This window comes from Ursus americanus, chromosome 24 (genome assembly GCF_024610735.1).
Source record: "Ursus americanus isolate L20-20 chromosome 24, mUrsAme1.1.p, whole genome shotgun sequence".
Lineage (NCBI taxonomy): Eukaryota > Metazoa > Chordata > Mammalia > Carnivora > Ursidae > Ursus > Ursus americanus.
Window position 1 is genome coordinate 39077702 of NC_142150.1, and position 18899 is coordinate 39096600.

Here is an 18899-nt window from a genome sequence, read left to right on the forward strand (position 1 = left end):
GGGCTTCAGACAACACAGCCTTATGGTCTCGCGGTTCCGGAGTCCAGCCGTCAGAACTCAAGCTGTCCACAGGGCCGCACCCTCTCTGGCCTGTGGGGAAGAGTCTGTGCTTGCCCCGTCCTCGTTCCTGCTGGTTCGCTGGCCGTCCTCGGCGTTCCTTGGCATTAGCCGTAGGCCTTCAGTCTCGGCTTCTGTCAGCCAGCTATGTGTCTCTTTTCACATTGCATTCTTCTCCCTGTGTCTGTGTTACGTTTCCTTTTCTTTTTTTTTTTAAAGATTTTTTTTTTATTTATTTATGTGACAGAGAGACAGCCAGCGAGAGAGGGAACACAGCAGGCGAGTGAGAGAGGAAGAAGCAGGCTCCCAGCAGAGGAGTCCAATGTGGGACTAGATCCCGGAACGCCGGGATATTGCCCTGAGCCGAAGGCAGACACTTTAACGACTGCGCCACCCAGGCGTCCCTGTGTTACCTTTTCTGATAAGGACACAGTCATGTTGGCCAGAGCTCACCCTGATGACCTCGTCTTAACGGGATTACCTCTGTGAAGACCCTGTTTCCAATAGCGTTTCCTGGTGGAGACCCTCCTTCCCTCTATGCCTTCTTCCTAGAGGCTGCATTTAGCTCTATCATTAGTAAGATGACATCTGTCACTCTGGTCGTTTCTGTATTTTTAAGAGTTAATAGCGTAATATGATGAAATGAGAAATGATGTTGTTCTTTCTTTTTTTAATAATAATTTTTATTTTGTTAGCTTAGTCCCCATACAGTACATACTTAGTTTTTGATGTCGTGTTTCATGATTCATTATTTGCGTATAACGCCCAGTGCTCCATGCAATAAGAAATGATGTCGTTCTTGCAAACACTCAGGACGCCTCAGTTAAAACTGAAGTCCCCCTTCCCGGTCCCCAAGGTAACCACATATCAGGTTTGAATATAGCCTTTGTGTTCTGTTTCTTTGTAAACACCTAGCTATCTCTACAGGAAATAAGAAACATGGGACAACAAGGCTCACGCAAACCCTTTGAGACTACGTGTGTTTTGGGATTTGATATTTTTTGGGTTTCCGATAGAAAATATGGTGCATGAGGTCAAGGATGGGAATGGGCGCTCAGGTGTTTGCTCCTAAGGAAACATGCTGCTGTTTCTGCAGTGAGAGGCGTGACCGAGTCACGAAATGGGGTACATGAAGCTTACGAAAAGCCTCAGATCCGTTCTAGGCGGGTTTTCCTTCAAGGGAGTTTGCCGCCTAACTTGGGTTTGTAGAGCTTTTTGGATTTCAGAATTACACAGAGAGAGCGTGGGTTTTGTACTTGTGTGTGTGTGTCTGCAAGCTGCCCACGTGGAGAGGAAGCAGGAGGGCTGGGGGTGGACGCGACGAGGCTGAGGAAAGGTGTGCAGAGCTGAGGGAGAAGGAGAGGACTTCATGAGACTGAGTTTCCTCCAGGAAGAGCTTGGCTGAGCTTTGGTTTTGACTCTGCGGAACTTACGGACTCCAGCCGCGGAGTCGAGAAGCCGGCTGCCTCCAGTTCCAGGCCAAGGGTCCTGGTTGTCTGATGGTTCCTGTGCTTGCCTCTCAGCCAGGGCCGCGTGTCTCCCCCTGCTCCCCCGTCTCCCCACACCCAGAAATACCCACGACTTGAAATAGCTGGAGCTGGACGGGCTCCTGCAAGACAGGAACACAGCCCCAGAGAGAAAGCAAGAGAAAAGCACCGAAGGCCCAGGGCGCCACCTGGTGTGGCCAGTCCCGGAGCCCAGCCGCGCCCTCCACAGACTTCACACCAGGAAGTTCTTGCTGAGTTTCCTCCAGTAAAGGGCTCCCCTGTTGGGCTTTATTTTATTCTGTAAAAATAAGCCTTATTATAAAACTGAATGAAATCCACAAACCAAAGCTCTGGCCCAACCAGACCCCGTACATGTGTAAAGTCCCTGCTGACCGGACGGGCCCCTCAGCTTATTGCTTCTGCTTGTTGTTTCTTGCCATGAGTGCAAAGGCGGCAACGAGTGCTAAGCCCGCTCCTGCGATGCCAGTCGCCACGACGGCATCTCTGACCTGCAGGAGAGTGGAGGGGAGGTCACACTCTGTCAGGAATCCGAAGACAGGCTGTACATTCAACAAGAACATTCAGCTCAAGGGAACTCACGGGCCCCTTGGCCCACTTGACAAACTCAGGAGTCTACAGATACTGGCAGGGATGGGCGCCTGGGTGGCTCAGATGGTTAAGCGTCTGCCTTCGGCTCAGGTCCTGATCTCAGGGTCCTGGGATCAAGCCCTGCATCAGGTTCCCTGCTCAGGGGATGACTGCTTCTCCCTCTCCCTCTGCTGTTCTCCCTGTTCCCCCAGCTCGTGCTCTCTCGCTCTCTGTTCAATAAATAAATAAAATTTTTAAAAACAACAACAACAACAACAAACTTTGGCAGGGAAACGGGGAGAAGAGGGTTGGAAGGGAAAAGAACCGCTGGATGGAGCCCGTTGGCCAGGGTTGTACGTGGGCCTGAAGGCAACTCAAACCACTTTTGGGCATTTAAAGCACCTGAATCCCCAGAGCGCGGGGTGGGAAGGCCCAGGAGATGCAGGTGGGATGGCTGAGAGCCTGCGGCCATCAGGGAGCCCGTGCAGCAAGTGCGAGGTGGCTCAGGAACGGCTCTCGAATCTTCCCATGTCACACCTGTGCCCCCCAGGAGAGCAAGGACCTCACGTGTGTCACTCGTCTTGTTCCTCGCTGCATCCCCCACACCTGGTTCTGCCAGGCACAGAGGTGCTCTTTAGGAGTTCTTAAAGAAATGACACAACTCAGAGTGGTGGTGTCGCTCTACCTTCAATTATTAGCCCTGGAGGTGCTGCAGTTCGGGGGTAGGGAGTGGGGACTCCAGAGAACGACAGCTGGGGTCGGAATCTTGCCTCTGCCACTTATTAGCGGTGCGTTTTGGGGACAAGAAACGTGGAAGCCAGAATAGGTGGGCATGGAAGCTGTGCCCCAGATCTTCCATAAACGAATCCTTGAGCTCGTACACAGGCCCATGGACCTTGAGCATCCCTTGCCTGAGTGCTCTCCGGGGCCTTAGGAGAGCTGTCATGGTGCTGGCTTGGCCCACACTCTTCCTGACATCCCTTCGGGGCATCAAGAGCTGCCTTTAGTGTGGATCCTAGAGGTGAAGGATCCTAGAAGGTCAGCTGGCAGGCCTCCAGAGGTCCTCCATCCAACTCCTCCTCCCACACATGGGGAAACTGAGGCCCAGGGAGGGAGTGACCTGTCCACAGAGCCGCGTGCATCAGAGGCTGATTGAAGAGTTGAGCTCAGACCTCCTGACTCCCAGCTAGTGTGGCATGGTGACTCTTCCCTCTGCCTGCACAGCTTGGTCACCGCCACCCCAAGGGGACCACCAGGAGGGAGACGGATCGTCTCAAAGAGGACCTTACCTGTCTGCACTCGGGCACACCATATCTCAGGTCGGTGACAAAGTGCTCACAGTTCCTGCGCAGAAGACTGTATTCTATCTCCTGACCAACTTTCGCCTTTGCAGAGTAAATGATGTGGTTCACAGGTCGTGGTGTATACTTGTCATCCAAGAGGTTGTTGACCCTATAGCGGCAGCCCCCCACCACATCCTTCAGGCGCTCCCGTTTCACCACCGCCCTGTTGCTCAGAACAGAGAATACGCTGCTGGAGCCAGCCCCTGGGTACTCACCTGGAATCAGAGACACCACCATGGTCACGGGGAGCTGCAGGGGAAGGCGAGACAGGGAGGGAGAAGGGGCGGGACGAGGAAGAGAACCAAGGGAGTGCTCTACTGAGGCCCTGATGTTTGTCTTTTCACAAATGCGATTGGAGCATTCTCAGATTTTGTTCTTTTTACTGAACAGGCTGTGGATATTTTTTCAAGTCAGAGAATGGCATGATTGCATACGCAGTGGCATTGTCTTCCATCACAGGGATATGGGTCATCGATCTGATCCAGCTCTATTATTGAACATTTGGGTTGTTCAAAGATTTTTGCCACTATAAACAGTGATAGTCAAATATTTACTATTTATTCAATTTTGTGCATGTGTGCATTTCAGAAAGAGATCCAATTTATTTGATCACACACTGTTTACTTTCCATGTATTACTTCATCACCTCTTAATTTTTGAGGTATATATTATCTCCATTTGAAAATCAGAATACTGGGGCGCCTGGGTGGCACAGCGGTTAGGCGTCTGCCTTCGGCTCAGGGCGTGATCCCAGCGTTATGGGATCGAGCCCCACATCAGGCTCCTCTGCTATGAGCCTGCTTCTTCCTCTCCCACTCCACCTGCTTGTGTTCCCTCTCTTGCTGGCTGTCTCTATCTCTGTCGAATAAATAAAAATAAATCTTTAAAAAAAAAGAAAGAAAATCAGAATACTGGTGGTGGGGAGGTCATCCAGGCAATGTGACCACCAGTGACCATGAGCTGGTCTCCAGCAATCAGAGGCTCCTCATCTCATCCCCATCCTTGGAATGTGCATTCCACGTGACTTCCCGCCCGCAGACCTATGGGACTCCGCTCAATTACTCAGCGGGGTATGGATGTACGGTCTGCTCACAAAAGCTCAGGGAGAAACCGAGTCAGGTTTCCCTGGCTCAGCTCTTTCCTCTAATTGTTCTCATGATGGTACCAAATATTTTGAAAATAGTATTTCCAACAGCGCTTACTCGGAGGAGCCAGATGGATCACATAACCATTTCCCACATAGATGGCCCAGTGCTCATAGCCAATGCGGAAAATCTGAATCAGGTCTCCGGGCTTGGGTTCTTCACCAAACTGCAACACAAAAACCCAGGATGGTGTAGGCAGCCTTCTAGGCAACATTCAAGAGCCCAGCTGGGGTCCTGCAGCTTGGCCGGGGCCCCACTGCGTGATGTTCATCATTGGTGAGAGCCTGCAGTGGGAGGGGCCCCCCTGGCCCCTGTGGGGTCCTCATCCTGCTGTCACTTCGAGAGGTTCTGAAGAACCGGGGGCTGGAAGCCTGGAGAAATGGACCTTGTGGAACGGGAGAGTGGAGATTTGTTCAGCGTGCGTGTATTATTATGTATGTATGTGTGCACTCGTGTTGTACAGGGTGTGGGTGAGGGAACACAAGTGTGTGTATGCACATGTGGTGTATGTGTGTTCTGAGTGTAGTATTCCTTGTCCATGCACAACTACGTGAGTGTCTATGTTGGGTTTGCATGTGTGTGTCGGGCGTACGCAGGCGCACATCTGTGCGTGTGTATACGCTGGGGTTGCGTGTGTGTGTTGGGCGTACGCAGGCGCACATCTGTGCGTGTATACGTTGGGGTGGTGTGTGTGTGTGTGTGTGTGTGTCGGGTGTACGCAGGCGCACATCTGCGCATGTATACGTTGGGGTTGCGTGTGTGTGTCGTGCGTCCGCAGGCGCACATCTGTGTGTGTATACGTTGGGGTTGCGTGTGTGTCGGGCGTACGCAGGCGCACATCTGTGTGTGTATACGTTGGGGTTGCGTGTGTGTGTCGGGCAGATGCAGGTGCACACCGAGGCTGTGAGTGTGCGTGTGCAGGCGCATTGCACACCTGCTCCTGAGAGTGTGGACCTGACCACCTGGATGAAAACCCCTTCGCGGAGCCTGGGAGCCCCAGACCCCTCCCCAGCAGTCAGAGAGGAGAGTCACCAGCTTCTCGACCCTTCGCAGGTCCTCGTCACACCTCTTGGCCCTCCTTGTCCACGGCCGCGACAGACACCTGCCTCTCCTCAGACGCCATCCCCTCCAGTCCCAGGACACCCGCCCTTGGAGGTGCCAACATGACAGACACGAGCTGACAGCAACCTGAGGGGACCCGAGGCTCTGTAGGGCTGGCAGCTTCCGGCCCTGGGGGCTTACACCCAGCGTGCACAAAGCTCGCCTCTGTGGGCACTTTTCCCGCAGCCCCAGGGGAAGGAAGCATCAGCCCATTGCTCAGGTGGGCAACTGAAGATCAGAGAGAGGGGCTTGGCCAAGAGCACTCAGCTGAGCTGCCCCTTCTCCCCGTGATTTTCCCTGCCTCCCTCCCCCTCCACACCTCTTTCCTGCTCCTCAGTGTCCCCCACCGTCACCCCAGGGGGCCACAGCATCTGATTTGAGAATGTTTCAGTTTCTCTCCCTCTCTGGGCCTGCCCTCAGCAAACCACACACCGCTCCCTCTCAGTGCAGGCCACCTAACCAGAGACCCGTGGTCAGCTTTCCTTAGTCCTCTTGGTCATGCCAGCATCCAACAACCAAGGCCGACCCCGGACTTTCTCCTGAATTCATCTGGTCCACTTCTCACCCTCTGAATTCATCAGGGCAGTCTCTGCGCCTGAATCTGAGACCTGACCCCACTCCATGAAGTTGAGCCTTTATTATTATTTTTTAATTTTATTTATTCTAGTAATTTCCACACCCAACATGGGGCTCGACTCACCACTCCAAGAACACGAGTCACATGCTCTTCTGACTTAGCCAGGTGCCCGGACCCTACATCCTCTTGACTGGACCCCCACTCCCACCCTGGTCTCCTGTGCCTGCTACCCCACATCCAGTCTCCCCAGGACCCACGGTGGCCTTCCCAAAGGGCACATCTGACCATGATCTTCCCGTGGCCTCAGGGCATGGGACACGCACTTTGGGCAGCTCACAGGTGCCCAACCCTCCTGACCAAACCTTCCTCAGCCCTCCTCACCCTGGCTGCCCTCTGCCCCCGGGCTGACTGGCTTGCCCTTCTCCTCACCACAGAGCTGGCTCCTGCCTCCGCCCCTCCGCACAGCTGGCCCTCCAGTCGTCTTGCCCACTCCTCCCTCCTCTTCTCCCCCGCACCGCCCAGCCCTCTCTGAGCAGCTGCCCTCAGCACCCAGCCTGGCTCAGCGGCAACTCTCTGGGTCCCCAGGCCCTGGGACCTGCCCCTCCCTCGGCACAGATCACATCCTGCGGGGATCCCTGTGTCTGTCTGCACCTCCCTCTGGTCTTTGAGCTCCACTGGGGCAGGATCCTGGGTGCTGCCCCCGGCCCCTTCCTCTCCAGCAGCTGTGAAGGGCCTGGCCTGGAACGGGGCCAAGGGAATCTACGTGAATGAGGGGCTGGAGGATGAGCAGGGCCAGGACCCGGGCCCCAGCTCCTCCCCTCTCGGCCAGGGCACAGCAGGCACAGGGATGGTCGCCATGGGGGAATCAAAAGGGGATTTTTCACTCTGAGCGTCAACGTCTGGCTAGGATCAGGGCCAGACACCCTGCACAGTAGCTGGTGGCCGATCAAATGTGACCCCGGGCCCCGCCTTGAGGAGGAGAAGCTGCCCAGGCAACAAAGGCGGATTTCTTTTGGCAGCAATCAGGCCCTGGCCCCACCCCAGGCCCTCAGGTGTGCGGAGTGGGCAGCTTCTTCCCAGAATGGCCTCATTTCCCCGAATTGCCTGAGTTCAACTCCTTCCCCTTCAGTGCACACGAACCACGGAGTCCGACCTGCCTCTGCCTGGATCTTTTGTGGATCTGCGTATCAGGGCCGACAGGAAGGGAGATCCGGAGTCAGAAAGCTGGAATGGAAGCATCCTTACCGAGGCAGGACAGATGCCAAAGAGGGAAGAGGAGAGAGAAGGAGAGAACTGAGCAGGCACTGAACTCTCCCAGTGAGGGAGACAGGCACATTGGGGATCCCCAATTCTGGTCACCCCCCTCGGCCCAAACACCAGGTGCTTCCCAGCTCAGGCGGGCCAAGCCCCCAGGCAGCCACAGCTCCTTCCCCGAGAGCCCCTGAGCCCCCCATGCTGAGATGAGAGGGGAGGCTCACTGGGACCGAAGCCCTCACTGTGCTGCAGGAATAGGGACTTTGAAACACCCAAGACTTTTCCATAACCTCCTTCAAAAGCCTTTCCAAACTCTGGAGTTCAGTGTGGCCCAGACCAGACACCCAGACTCAGGCCTTTACAGGAGGGGGCTGCCCTGCTGCTGGAGAGCCGCAAATAGAAAGTTCCAGGGGCTTACCTCAGCCATGGTCGTGTCTGCTGTCCTGCTACATGTGGACCGACTTTTATACCAAAGTTGAGAGTTTTGCTTTCACTTTCCTTTTGATACTATTTAAAAACTATCACAGACGAATCTTTTCTTTTTATAGTAGGCTCCACACCCAGGTTGGAGTCCAAAGCAGGACTCACATTCCTGATCCTGAGATGCGGACCTCATCTGAGGTCAAGAGTCAGACTGGTAACCAGCTGAGTCACCCAGGAGCCACATAAACATTTTTCCCCCAGGGATACTAAACATTTGCTCTAAATGGAAGCGCCGGTGCTTACGTGACTCAAAAGACAGAATCACTGTGGCTTGTTGTTGAACCCGGGTCCGATCTGCTCACTGCAGGACAGGCCAATAAATGGAGAGAGACAAAGTGTTGGGGCAAGAAAAGCGATTTTTCTCAAGAAAGCCGGCAAACCGAGACGATGGTATACTGATGTCCCCAAAAAACCACTGTCCCGTATCCATGCAGGCAGGGCTTTAAAAGGAGAAGAGGAACGGAAAAGAGACCAGCCACAGCTCCACCACGGCTTGACCAATCAATCAAACGTCTTCAATAAACATGGGCCAGGTTCTTCAAGTTCCCTAAGAAACTGTAAACGGAATTGATTACGATAAGCTCATAGTAATTAAGGCTCAGGAGTGACATGCAAGAAAGTGCTGACTGGTTTATTTTGTGCAGTGTGTTCTGTCTTAATTCAGTGCTCCCATTACAATTTAAAGGTCAGCTAGTTCCCCCAACGGGCTTTCAGTGTGCAAATAGTTCCACTGTGGACCGACAAGGGAGGGAGACGTGTTCAAGGCAAACCGAATTCAAGATGGAATTAGTCCTGCTACCGTTTCAAAGCCACCTGGAGCCTGGCCCCCTTCGTCCCCTGTGGCTGCAGCAGGCTCAAGGGGCACATTTTCACCTGGCAATGTCCAAAAGCAGTGAAGGGAGATGTTGCTCATCACTTCTCTCTCTCTCTTTAAAGATTTATTTACTTATTTGATTGAGAGAGAGCGCGCATGCCTGTGGGTGAGCATGGGGGGAGGGACCGAAGGAAGGGGAGACAGAGTCCCAAGCTGACTCTGTGCTGAGCTTGGAGCCTGACACGGGGCTCGATATCATGACCCCGAGATCAGGACCTGAGCTGAAACCAAGAGTCGGACACCCAACCGACTGTACCACCTATCGCTTGCCTCTTGGTTTCTGGGAGTAAAAGCTTTCCCATCATCCCCTGACGGTCTCACTCCCGCCCTTCACTGCCCGGACCTGGGTCACCTTTCTTCTCCTAAACCAATCGAGGGCCTCCTTGGCAGGCTCAGACCACTCCCGGTACATCCCGTGGAGCTGCGGAGGGGCTCCTGCTGCCCCGTGCACAGCAGGGCTCTGTGCGCCTGGGAGAAGGTGAGCGACCGTGTGGGGTGGGGGTGGGGACGGGGAGATGGCCATTGGCTAGGCCAACAGCACGTAAGATGCGCTCGCCTACATCCCACGCACTGTCACAACAGCCTTATTAGAAAGGTGCAAAGAGGCTGGCGCGGGTTTTCAGACAATCAGACCGGTTCCCTACGGGATCCTGCAGGAAAAGCGGGGGCATTGACTCAGCGGCTGGCAGAGAATACAGGAGGCTTGCTGCTGTGAGCAGAGATCCCATGAGAATGAACTTACGCTTGGGGGGCTCAGGAAGGCCATCACCTCTGCCAACATCATCCCCGGGCTCCAGGTTCTTTGGACCAGAGCTCCTGACGGTCCAAGGTCTATTGGCTCCTTTGGCCTTGGCCTTGGCCAGCACTACCCGCCGCTTCCAAGTGAGGGTTATTTCTAAAAGGAGCCTACAAGTCTGGAGGGGCCAAAGACAGGCTGTCCTAAGATGGGCCACCTTGGCATGAAGATTATTTTTCAGTTAAAGGCAATCAGATTCAGGAGTAGATTCAGAAAGAGCTCTTTGCCTCTCCCACAAATGCCTAAGAGAATTTATGAGGAGTCCTGCTCCAGCAGGAGAGCTATCGCATAGATAAGTGCATTATACTATGAGCTAGGTATGGTGAACAGGGAGGAGCCTAGCAACGCCTGTTTGATCAATGTCCTCTGTGTCCCATTGTCTCTGGTAGGTCCTGCAAATATTTATTTACCAAACATTTACTTTTTCAGAGCTTCCGATGAAGCACATGTCTTCTTTCAGACCCAGACCCCTCCCTGCCTTAGTTCAGAATGACGTGTATACCTCATTTTGCCTGACTTTGGAATTTCCATGTCTGTGTGGATTCCCCATATGCGCAAAATTAAATTTGATTTTCTCCTGTTAATCGGTCTCATCTCCATTTAATTTTTTTAAAGGTGTTTATTTTTATTTTTATTTTTTTATTATATTATGTTAGTCACCATACAGTACATCCCTGGTTTTTGATGTTAAGTTTGATGATTCATTAGTTGCATATAATACCCAGTGCACCATGCAAGTTACCTCCTTACTACCCATCACCAGCCTATCCCATTCCCCCACCCCCCTCCCCTCTGAAGCCCTCAGTTTGTTTCTCAGAGTCCATAGTCTCTCATGTTTCATTCCCCCTTCTGATTACCCTCCTTTCTTTATCCCTTTCTTCCCCTACCGATCTTCCTAGTTCTTATGTTCCATAGATGAGAGAAATCATATGATAATTCTTTCTCTGCTTGACTTATTTCACTTAGCATTATCTCCTCCAGTGCCGTCCATGTTGTAACAAATGTTGAGAATTCGTTCTTTCTGATAGCTGAGTAATTTTCCATTGTATATATGGACCACAACTTCTTAATCCAGTCATCTGTTGAAGGGCATCTCGGTTCCTTCCACGATTTAGCTAATGTGGACAATGCTGCTATAAACATTGGGGTGCATATGGCCCTTCCCTTCACTACGTCTGTATCTTTGGGGTAAATACCCAGTAGTGCAATGGCTGGGTCATAGGGTAGCTCAATTCTTAACTTTTTAAGGGACCTCCACACTGTTTTCCAGAGTGGCTGTACCAACTTGCATTCCCACCAACAATGTAGGAGGGATCCCCTTTCTCCACATCCTCTCCAGCAATTGTTGTTTCTTGCCTTGTCAATTTTTGCCATTCTAACTGGCGTAAGGTGGTATCTGAGTGTGGTTTTGATATGAATTTCCCTGATGGCTAATGATTTTGAACATTTTTTCATGTGTCTGTTAGCCATTTGTATGTCATCATTGGATAAGTGTCTGTTCATATCTTCTGCCCATTTTATGAGTTATTTATTTGTTTCTCGCATATTGAGTTTGAGAAGTTCTTTGTAGATCTTGGATACCAGTCTTTTATCTGTAGTATCATTTGCAAATCTGTTCTCCCATTCCGTGGGCTGCCTCTTAGTTTTTTTGACTGTTTCCTTGGCTGTGAAGAAGCTTTTTATCTTGATGAAGTCCCACAAGTTCATTTTTTCTTTCGTTTCTCTTGCCTTTGGAGATGTGTCATGAAAAAGGTTGCTGTGGATGATGTCGTAGAGGTTGCTGCCTATGTTCTCCTCTAGGATTTTGATGGATTCCTGTCTCACATCGAGGTCTTTCATCCATTTGGAATTTATCTTTGTGTATGGTGTGAGAGAGTGGTCAAGTTTCATTCTTTTGCATGTAGCTGTCCAATTTTCCCAGCACCATTTATTGAAGAGACTCTCTTTTTTCCACCAGATGTTTTTTCCTGCTTTATCAAAGATTAGTTGCCCAAAGAGCTGAGGGTCCATTTCTGGGTTCTCTATTCTGTTCCATTGGTTTATGTGTCTGTTTTTGTGCCAGTACCATGCTGTCTTTGTGATCACAGCTTTGTAGTACAGCTCGAAATCCGGCATTGTGATGCCCCCAGCTTTATTTTTCCTTTTCAACAGTTCCTTGGCGATTCGGGGCCTTTTCTGGTTCCATACAAATTTAAGGACTATTTGTTCCAGTTCTTTGAAAAATGTCATTGGTATTTTGATTGGGATAGCATTGAAAGTGTAGATTGCTCTGGGTAGCATGGACATTTTAACTATGTTAATTCTTCCGATCCATGAGCATGGAATATTTTTCCATCTTCTTGTGTCTTCCTCAATGTCTTTCAAGAGTGATTTATAGTTTCTAGAATATAGACCCTTTTCGTCTCTGGTTAAGTTAAGTCCAAGGTAACGTATGGTTTTTGGTGCTATTGTAAATGGGATGGATTCCCTAATTTCTCTTTCTTCAGTCTCATTATTCGTGTATGGAAATGCAACTGATTTCTGAGCATTGATTTTGTATCCCACCACATTACCGAATTGCTCTATAACTTCTAATAGTTTGGGAGTGGATTCTTTTGGGTTTTCCATGTAGAGTATCATGTCATCTGCGAAGAGAGACGTTTTGACTTCTTCTTTGCTGATTTGGATACCTTTGATCCCTTTTTGTTGTCTGATTGCTGTTGCAAGGACTTCTAGTACTATGTTGAATAATAGTGGCGAGAGTGGGCGTCCTTGTCGTGTTCCTGATCTTAAGGGAAAGACTTCCAGCTTTTCCCCATTGAGAATGATATTTGCTGTAGGCTTTTCATAGATGGTTTTTATGAGATTGAGGAATGTACCCTCTATCCCTACACTCTGAAGGGTTTTAATCAGGAAAGGATGCTGTATTTTGTCAAATGCTTTTTCTGCATCTATTGAGAGAATCATATGATTTTTGGCTTTTTCCTCTGGATAAAATCTAAGACACTGATCGATTTGCGAATGTTGAACCACCCTTGCATCCCAGGGATGAATCCCACTTGGTCATGATGGATAATCCTTTTAATGTACTGTTGGATTCTGTTAGCCAGGATCTTGTTGAGAATTTTGGCATCCATATTCATTAGGGAAATCGGTCTGTAATTCTCCTTTTTGATGGGGTCTTTGCCTGGTTTGGGGATCAAGGTAATATTGGCCTCATAGAATGAGTTTGGTAGCTTTCCTTCTGTTTCTATTTTTTGAAATAGCTTTAAGAGAATAGGTATTATTTCTTCTTTGAATGTTTGGTAGAATTCCCAGGAAAACTGTCCGGGCCTAGAGTTTTGTTTTTTGGAAGGTTGTTTATCACTGACTCAATCTCTTCATAATTAATTGGCCTGTTTAAAAAATCAATTTCTTCCTGTTTCAGTCTTGGTAGTTTATAGGTTTCCAGGAAGGCCTCCATCTCTTCCAGATTGCCTAATTTATTGGCATATAGCTATTGATAAAAGTTTCTAATAATCCTTCCAATTTCATTGGTGTTGGTCGTGACCTCTCCTTTTTCATGCATAATTTTATTAATTTGGGTCCTTTCTCTATTCTTTTGGATAAGTCTTGCCAGTGGTTTGTCAATTTTATTGATTCTCTCAAAGAACCAGCTTCTAGTCCTGTTGATCTGCTCTGCTGTACTTCTGGTTTCTAATTCATTGATTTCTGCTCTAATCTTGGTCAACTGCTTCTTCGTGCGTGGATTAGGCCTGTCCCTCTGTTGCTGTTCCAGCTTCTTGAGGTGAGAATATAAAAACGGCATTTTAGATTTTTCTGTTCTTCTGAGTGAGGCTTGGATGGCTATGTATTTCCCTCTTAGGACTGCCTTTGCAGTGTCCCATAGGTTTTGGACCGTTGTGTTTTCATTCTTGTTGGTCTCTATAAATTGTTTAATTTGATTTTTGATTTCCTGGTTTATCGAGTCATTCCTGAGCAGAATGGTTCTTAGTCTCCAAGTGTTTGAGTTTCTTCCAAATTTTTCCTTGTGGTTGAGTTCCAATTTCAGAGCATTGTGGTCTGAGAATATGCAGGGGATAATTTCAATCTTTTGGTATCGTTTGAGACCTGTTTTGTGTCCCAGAACATTGTCTATTCTTGAGAATGTTCCATGGGCATTAGAATAGAATGAGTATTCATTGGTTCTGGGGTGTAGTGTTCTATATATATCTATGAGGTCCAACTCGTCGAGTATGGCATTCAAAGCTCTTGTTTCTATGTTGGTTTTCTGCTCCGGTGCTCTGTCTATTGCTGATAGTGGAGTGTTGAGGTCCCCTACTATTAACGTATTTTTATCTGTATGTCTCTTTATTCTGGTTAAGAGTTGGCTTGTGTATCTTGCTGCTCCCCTGGTGGGGGCATATATGTTTATAATTGTCATATCCACTTGTTGGATACATCCTTTAAGAATAATATAGTGCCCTTCTGTGTCTCTAACTGTAGTCTTTAGTTTAAAATCCAATCTGTCTGATATGAGAATTGCTACCCCAGCTTTCTTTTGAGGTCCATTGGCATGAAAGATGGTATTCCATCCCTTTACTTTCAGTCTGAATGTATCTTTAGGTTCAAAATGAGTCTCTTGTAGACAGCAAATGGATGGGTCATGTCTTTTTATCCAATCTGCAACCCTGTGGCATTTATGGGAGCATTTAGGCCATTTACATTGAGACTGAATACTGAGAGATATGATTTTAATGATGCCATGTTGCCAGTAAAGTTTTTGTTTCTATAGATTGTGACTTCCTGTTCTGTATCACTCTTGGGGCCTTTTTACTTTTATAGAACCCCCCTTAATATCTCCTGTAGGGCTGGTTTCGTGGTTACAAAATTGGCCAATGACTGGCGATTCTGGAAGGTCTTCATTTCTCCACCCATTCTGAATGACAGCCTTGCTGGATAGAGGATCCTTGGCTGCATGTTTTTCTCTGAAAGAGCTTTAAAAATGCCCCCCCAACCCTTTCTCTCATTCCAGGTCTGTGTAGATAGGTCTGACGTAATTCTGATACCTTTGCCTTGGTACGTGAGAAATTTCTTTGCCCTGGCTGCTTTCAATACTGTATCCTTGGATCTAATATTTGCAAAATGCACTATGACGTGCAAATATCTCTTCTAGACCTCTGTTTTTCTCCACCCCCTCGGGGATGCCGATGATTCTGACATTGGATCGTTTCATTGAGTCAGTGATCTCCCATAACCTACATTTGTGGGCGTGGATTTTTTTAAGTCCAGATTCTATTTTTGCTTTTTCTTCTACTAACCCATCCTCCAATTGCTAATACGTTCTGCCTCAGTGACCCTGGCCATCAGAGCCTCTAGTTTTGACTGCATTTGGCTCATAGAATTTTTATTTCTGCCAGATTTGCTCTCATTTCTGCCCTTAGAGATTCTATATTCTCCTTAACATTTTCGTTAATACTTTTTTCAAGTCTACACATCATCTTGACCATTGTTACTCTGTACTCCATTTCTGATAATTTGTTTATATCCATATCCATTAGTTCTGTGGCAGAGGCCACAGACTCATTGTCTTTTCTTTGCTGAGGGGGACTTATCCTTCTCATCATTCTGATGAGGAGAGGTTGCGGGGTTGTCCAGAGCCCAAATTATTGACTGGGTCCCAGGCCGTGCGCCCTTGTTTTATAGGGATCTTAGGGATGTGGGCTTCTTGATTTTTCAGCCTGCCTTCTGGGGGAGGGGCCTGCCGCGCCAATACTCAGGCAACCCTGTTTGGGTAGAGTCTCCGTGTCCCCTGCGAGGGGGGATGGGGATGGGCACTCTCTGAGCCGGTATTTCCAGGCTTTTGTTCTCTGGCGGCTTTCCCTGGTGGTTTGCTGTGCCTCTTCTGAGAGTCAGAGCAGCAGTGGCCGAATCTCAGCCTCTGTCTCAGAACAGAGGGATTGCGGACCTTTCTCCACTGATGTTCTGGTCACTTTAACTCTGTTTCTGTTGGTGCTGCTCAACCCTGCAGCGTCCTGGGATGTGCGCCCCACACCCAGCGTCCCAGCCCTCACTTCCAGGGCCGGCGCGTCTCTGTCCTTTGTGTTTCTAACACCGCCAGCCACCAGCCGCCCCCGCGCGCTCTGGAGCTCCCAGTCTCAGTCTGGTTCCAGTGAGCACACCGGAGCTCCGTTTCAGTCTGGTGGCGCGTGCTCCTGGCTCACGGTCTCAGGCTGCTCTCTCGCGGGTGCTGGTCCGCGAGTCCGCCCGCTCCCCTGTGCAGGTGGCTACCGCTTCCCGCCGCCTGAACGCAGCGGCTCCCTCCCCCTTCCGTTTATCTTCCGAAATCTGTGCGCGGTTTCATGGCTCCCCGCTTAGTACCTCAATACTCAGCGCTGGAGATGTTCATTTGTAGAGATCCAGATGTATCTTCCTGCGTCTCAGGCTGATTCCGTGGATGTTCCCATCTCTTGACTTCTTGATAAGCAAGGGATAGTAATATCTCCTCACTGCTGAATCCATTGTAGTTTAACTTTGTTACTTTTAGCTAAAGATGTTCCAGTGAATGCAGTGAATACTTTGTGCCCCAAAGAACCTAACCTAGATCCCACCTGTGCTTTTGCTGTGGATGCCATGCCTTCCACCTGTCACTCTCCAGTCCCTTCCAGCTAAACACTTCCCGAGAGTTCAGTTTCTGAAGGGCTGTGGAAAGAATGTCCTTGCGGTAGATGGGATTCTTTTCCCCCCATTATGCTCCGTCACAGTAATAGCTTCTATCTCCCTGCCATTATCATGTCACTTGTCCACGTTCCTCACTGATCAGGCTTGGGCGTGGGATCTGCTGTGGCCAAGGGGAGCAAAGGAGCGCCCATGGCCGTTCCCACATCCGAGCAGAAGGTTTAAGTAAGAATACGTGGTCAGGCTCAGCTTCAGCTCGTGAGCCCTCGGTCACGAGGAACACGTGTCCCAGCTAGAGGCTGCCCCTTCAGCCGGGATCCCGGCCTGAAACCCGGGTGCTGGAGGCCTGAAGTCCACGAGGCAAACTCAGCGGAGCCCAGAAGAATCTCAGCGGACCCCCAGCCCCCAGGTTACGGGAAGCGTTTGTCGTGCTAAGCCTCCGAGCTCTCGGGGTCGCTCGTTAGCACTGCATCGCTGATGAAATCCTCAGGTGGGGGAGTCAGGAATGTCGTGCTGGCTTCGACAATGACTGCCCAGGGGCACTATTTCTCTTCTGCTTCTGTGTGTCAGGGGTCCCTGGGTGATGGGCCATCATGGTCATTTCTTGGGTTTCAGAGTTTTGTTCATTGCTTGGTTAGTGCGTGATTGACCCTGGGCAGGGCAGAATGAACCCAGAAGCGGTATTCTCGGACTTCATCTAGAAGGCGGGGCAGGAAACCAGCAGGTGCCAGCCTCGCTCAGCCTCCCCTTCCTGATGTCTACGCCCAGTCCTCTTGCTTCCAAGGGAAAATCTACAGTGGGTTGGCTCCCTCGGTCTGCTTTGCTGGTCTTGGGGAGAGGGGGTACCAGCTGCTATTTTGAAAACTCGTGTGAAAATTCCGTTATTATATGAAAGTCTGCTTTCCCTGGGGGGCTATGAGGTCTTTGCTGTGGGGCTACCTCCTGTCTGTGTCCACAGGACTCGATTGCACGCCTGGCGTGTAAGGAGGGGAGGCACGGTGAGTGATATGTGAAGGGAGCTGGCTCCCTGTTCTAGAAGCTGTGTCTGTCTGGGCCTTGGGGGCCCAGTTTGCTCACACTCAGTTCACAAAGGAGCCTCTAGGGGGGAAGCCTTGGGGCTCGGGGAGGTGAACTAATCCCCACCCTGCCTGCCTCTGCTCCTGGCCAGGGTTTGGAGCTTCTCACTCCCCCCAACAGCACCTCTGTCCCTCCCCTTCCTTCCACGGTCTTTCCTCTCAGTTGCAGCCCAGTCTTGCCCAGGCTGTGACGCACCCAGTCCCAGCAGCCCCCTCTCTGCCGCGTGGACGTTGCAGGAGGCCGGGTCTCAGCTCAGTGGCACACCGCCGGACGACACTGCCAGATTTATACACTTACTCCAGGAAACGGAATAATTCCTGGAAGGCATATTTTATAATCTGGAGAAAGAAAGGCCATCTGGCTTAGCCCTGGAAGGGAACTGCCCCGTTTCCTCATCCAGATAGAGAACAAGCTCCGAATTTGGTTCCTGTTGGCAGCGCCCCGGCTGTGGTCTTCTATATTTAGAGAGGAAGTGAATACACCCCTTGTGTCTGCCCCTCCTGCACCTGCTGTGCCCTGGCCGAGAGAGGGGAGGAGCTGGGCCCCGGGTCCTGGCCCCGCTCATCCTCCAGCCCCTCTTCCATGTAGATTCCCTCGGCCCCGTTCCAGGCCAGGCCCATCATAGCTGCTGGAGAGGAAGGGGCCGGGGGCAGCACCCAGGATCCTGCCCAGTGGAGCTCGAAGTGCAGAGGGAGGTGCAGACAGACACAGGGATCCCCGCAGGACGTGATCCGTGCCAAGGGAGGGGCAGGTCCCAGCGCCTGGGGACCCAGAGAGTAGCCGCTGAGCCAGGCTGGGTGCCGAGGGCAGCTGCTCAGAGAGGGCTGGGCGGTGTGGCGGAGAAGAGGAGGGAGGAGTGGGCAAGACGACTGGAGGGCCAGCTGTGCGGAGGGGCGGAGGCAGGAGCCAGCTCTGTGGTGAGGAGAAGGGCAAACCAGTCAGCCCGGGGGCAGAGGGCATCCAGGGTGAGGAGGGCTGAGGAAGGTTTGGTCAGGAGGGTTGGGCACCTGTGAGCTGCCCAAAGTGCGTGCCCCGTGCCCTGAGGCCATGGGAAGGTCATGGCCAGATATGCCCTTTGGGAAGGCCACCATGGGTCTTGGGGAGACTGGATGTGGGGTAGCAGGCACAGGAGACAGGAGGGCTGGTCAAGAGGCTGTGGGGGTCACAGAGGCAGGGATGGCGACTGCACTGAACCAAGTCAGAGGGTGGGAGATGGACGAGGAGGAGAATTCAGGAGAAACTTCTGGAGTTAGCATTGACTGGACTTTGTGGCTGAACACAGGTGCCGGGGGCAGAGTTGGAGGTGGGTTGGAGGGAAGGGGTTGTGAGGGAGATGGTGGACTTAGGTTGGCCCTCTTTTGGGATTGGGAAACCTGGAATGAGGGGTTGGAGTGCAGGATATCATTCTCTAGATCAGGAATGTAGGCAAAAGAGGAACAGAAAAGGCATTGATCCTTGCAGCTGGGGCGTCCTGGGTCGAA

At 50.8% G+C, this 18899-nt stretch overlaps 1 protein-coding gene across 1 annotated transcript; it reads right to left on the minus strand.

Annotated features, from left to right (window-relative positions):
• Nucleotides 1–504: 504 nt before the first annotated feature.
• Nucleotides 505–8123, minus strand: LOC123794535 (phospholipase A and acyltransferase 4-like). The gene is made up of 4 exons (XM_045800705.2): nt 7971–8123; nt 4678–4786; nt 3422–3690; nt 505–2053 (listed from the first exon to the last, which is right to left on the minus strand). Exons 1-4 carry the CDS (start codon nt 7977–7979, stop codon nt 1955–1957), a joined length of 486 nt encoding a protein of 161 aa, XP_045656661.1. The 5' UTR covers nt 7980–8123; the 3' UTR covers nt 505–1954.
• Nucleotides 8124–18899: the final 10776 nt, after the last annotated feature.

Coding starts and splice junctions, on each gene's coding strand:
- LOC123794535 (XM_045800705.2), bottom strand. Junction 3,691..4,677: donor GATCCATCTGGCTCCTCCGA/GTAAGCGCTGTT, acceptor CTCTGATTCCAG/GTGAGTACCCAGGGGCTGGC. Junction 2,054..3,421: donor GTGTGCCCGAGTGCAGACAG/GTAAGGTCCTCT, acceptor ACTCTCCTGCAG/GTCAGAGATGCCGTCGTGGC.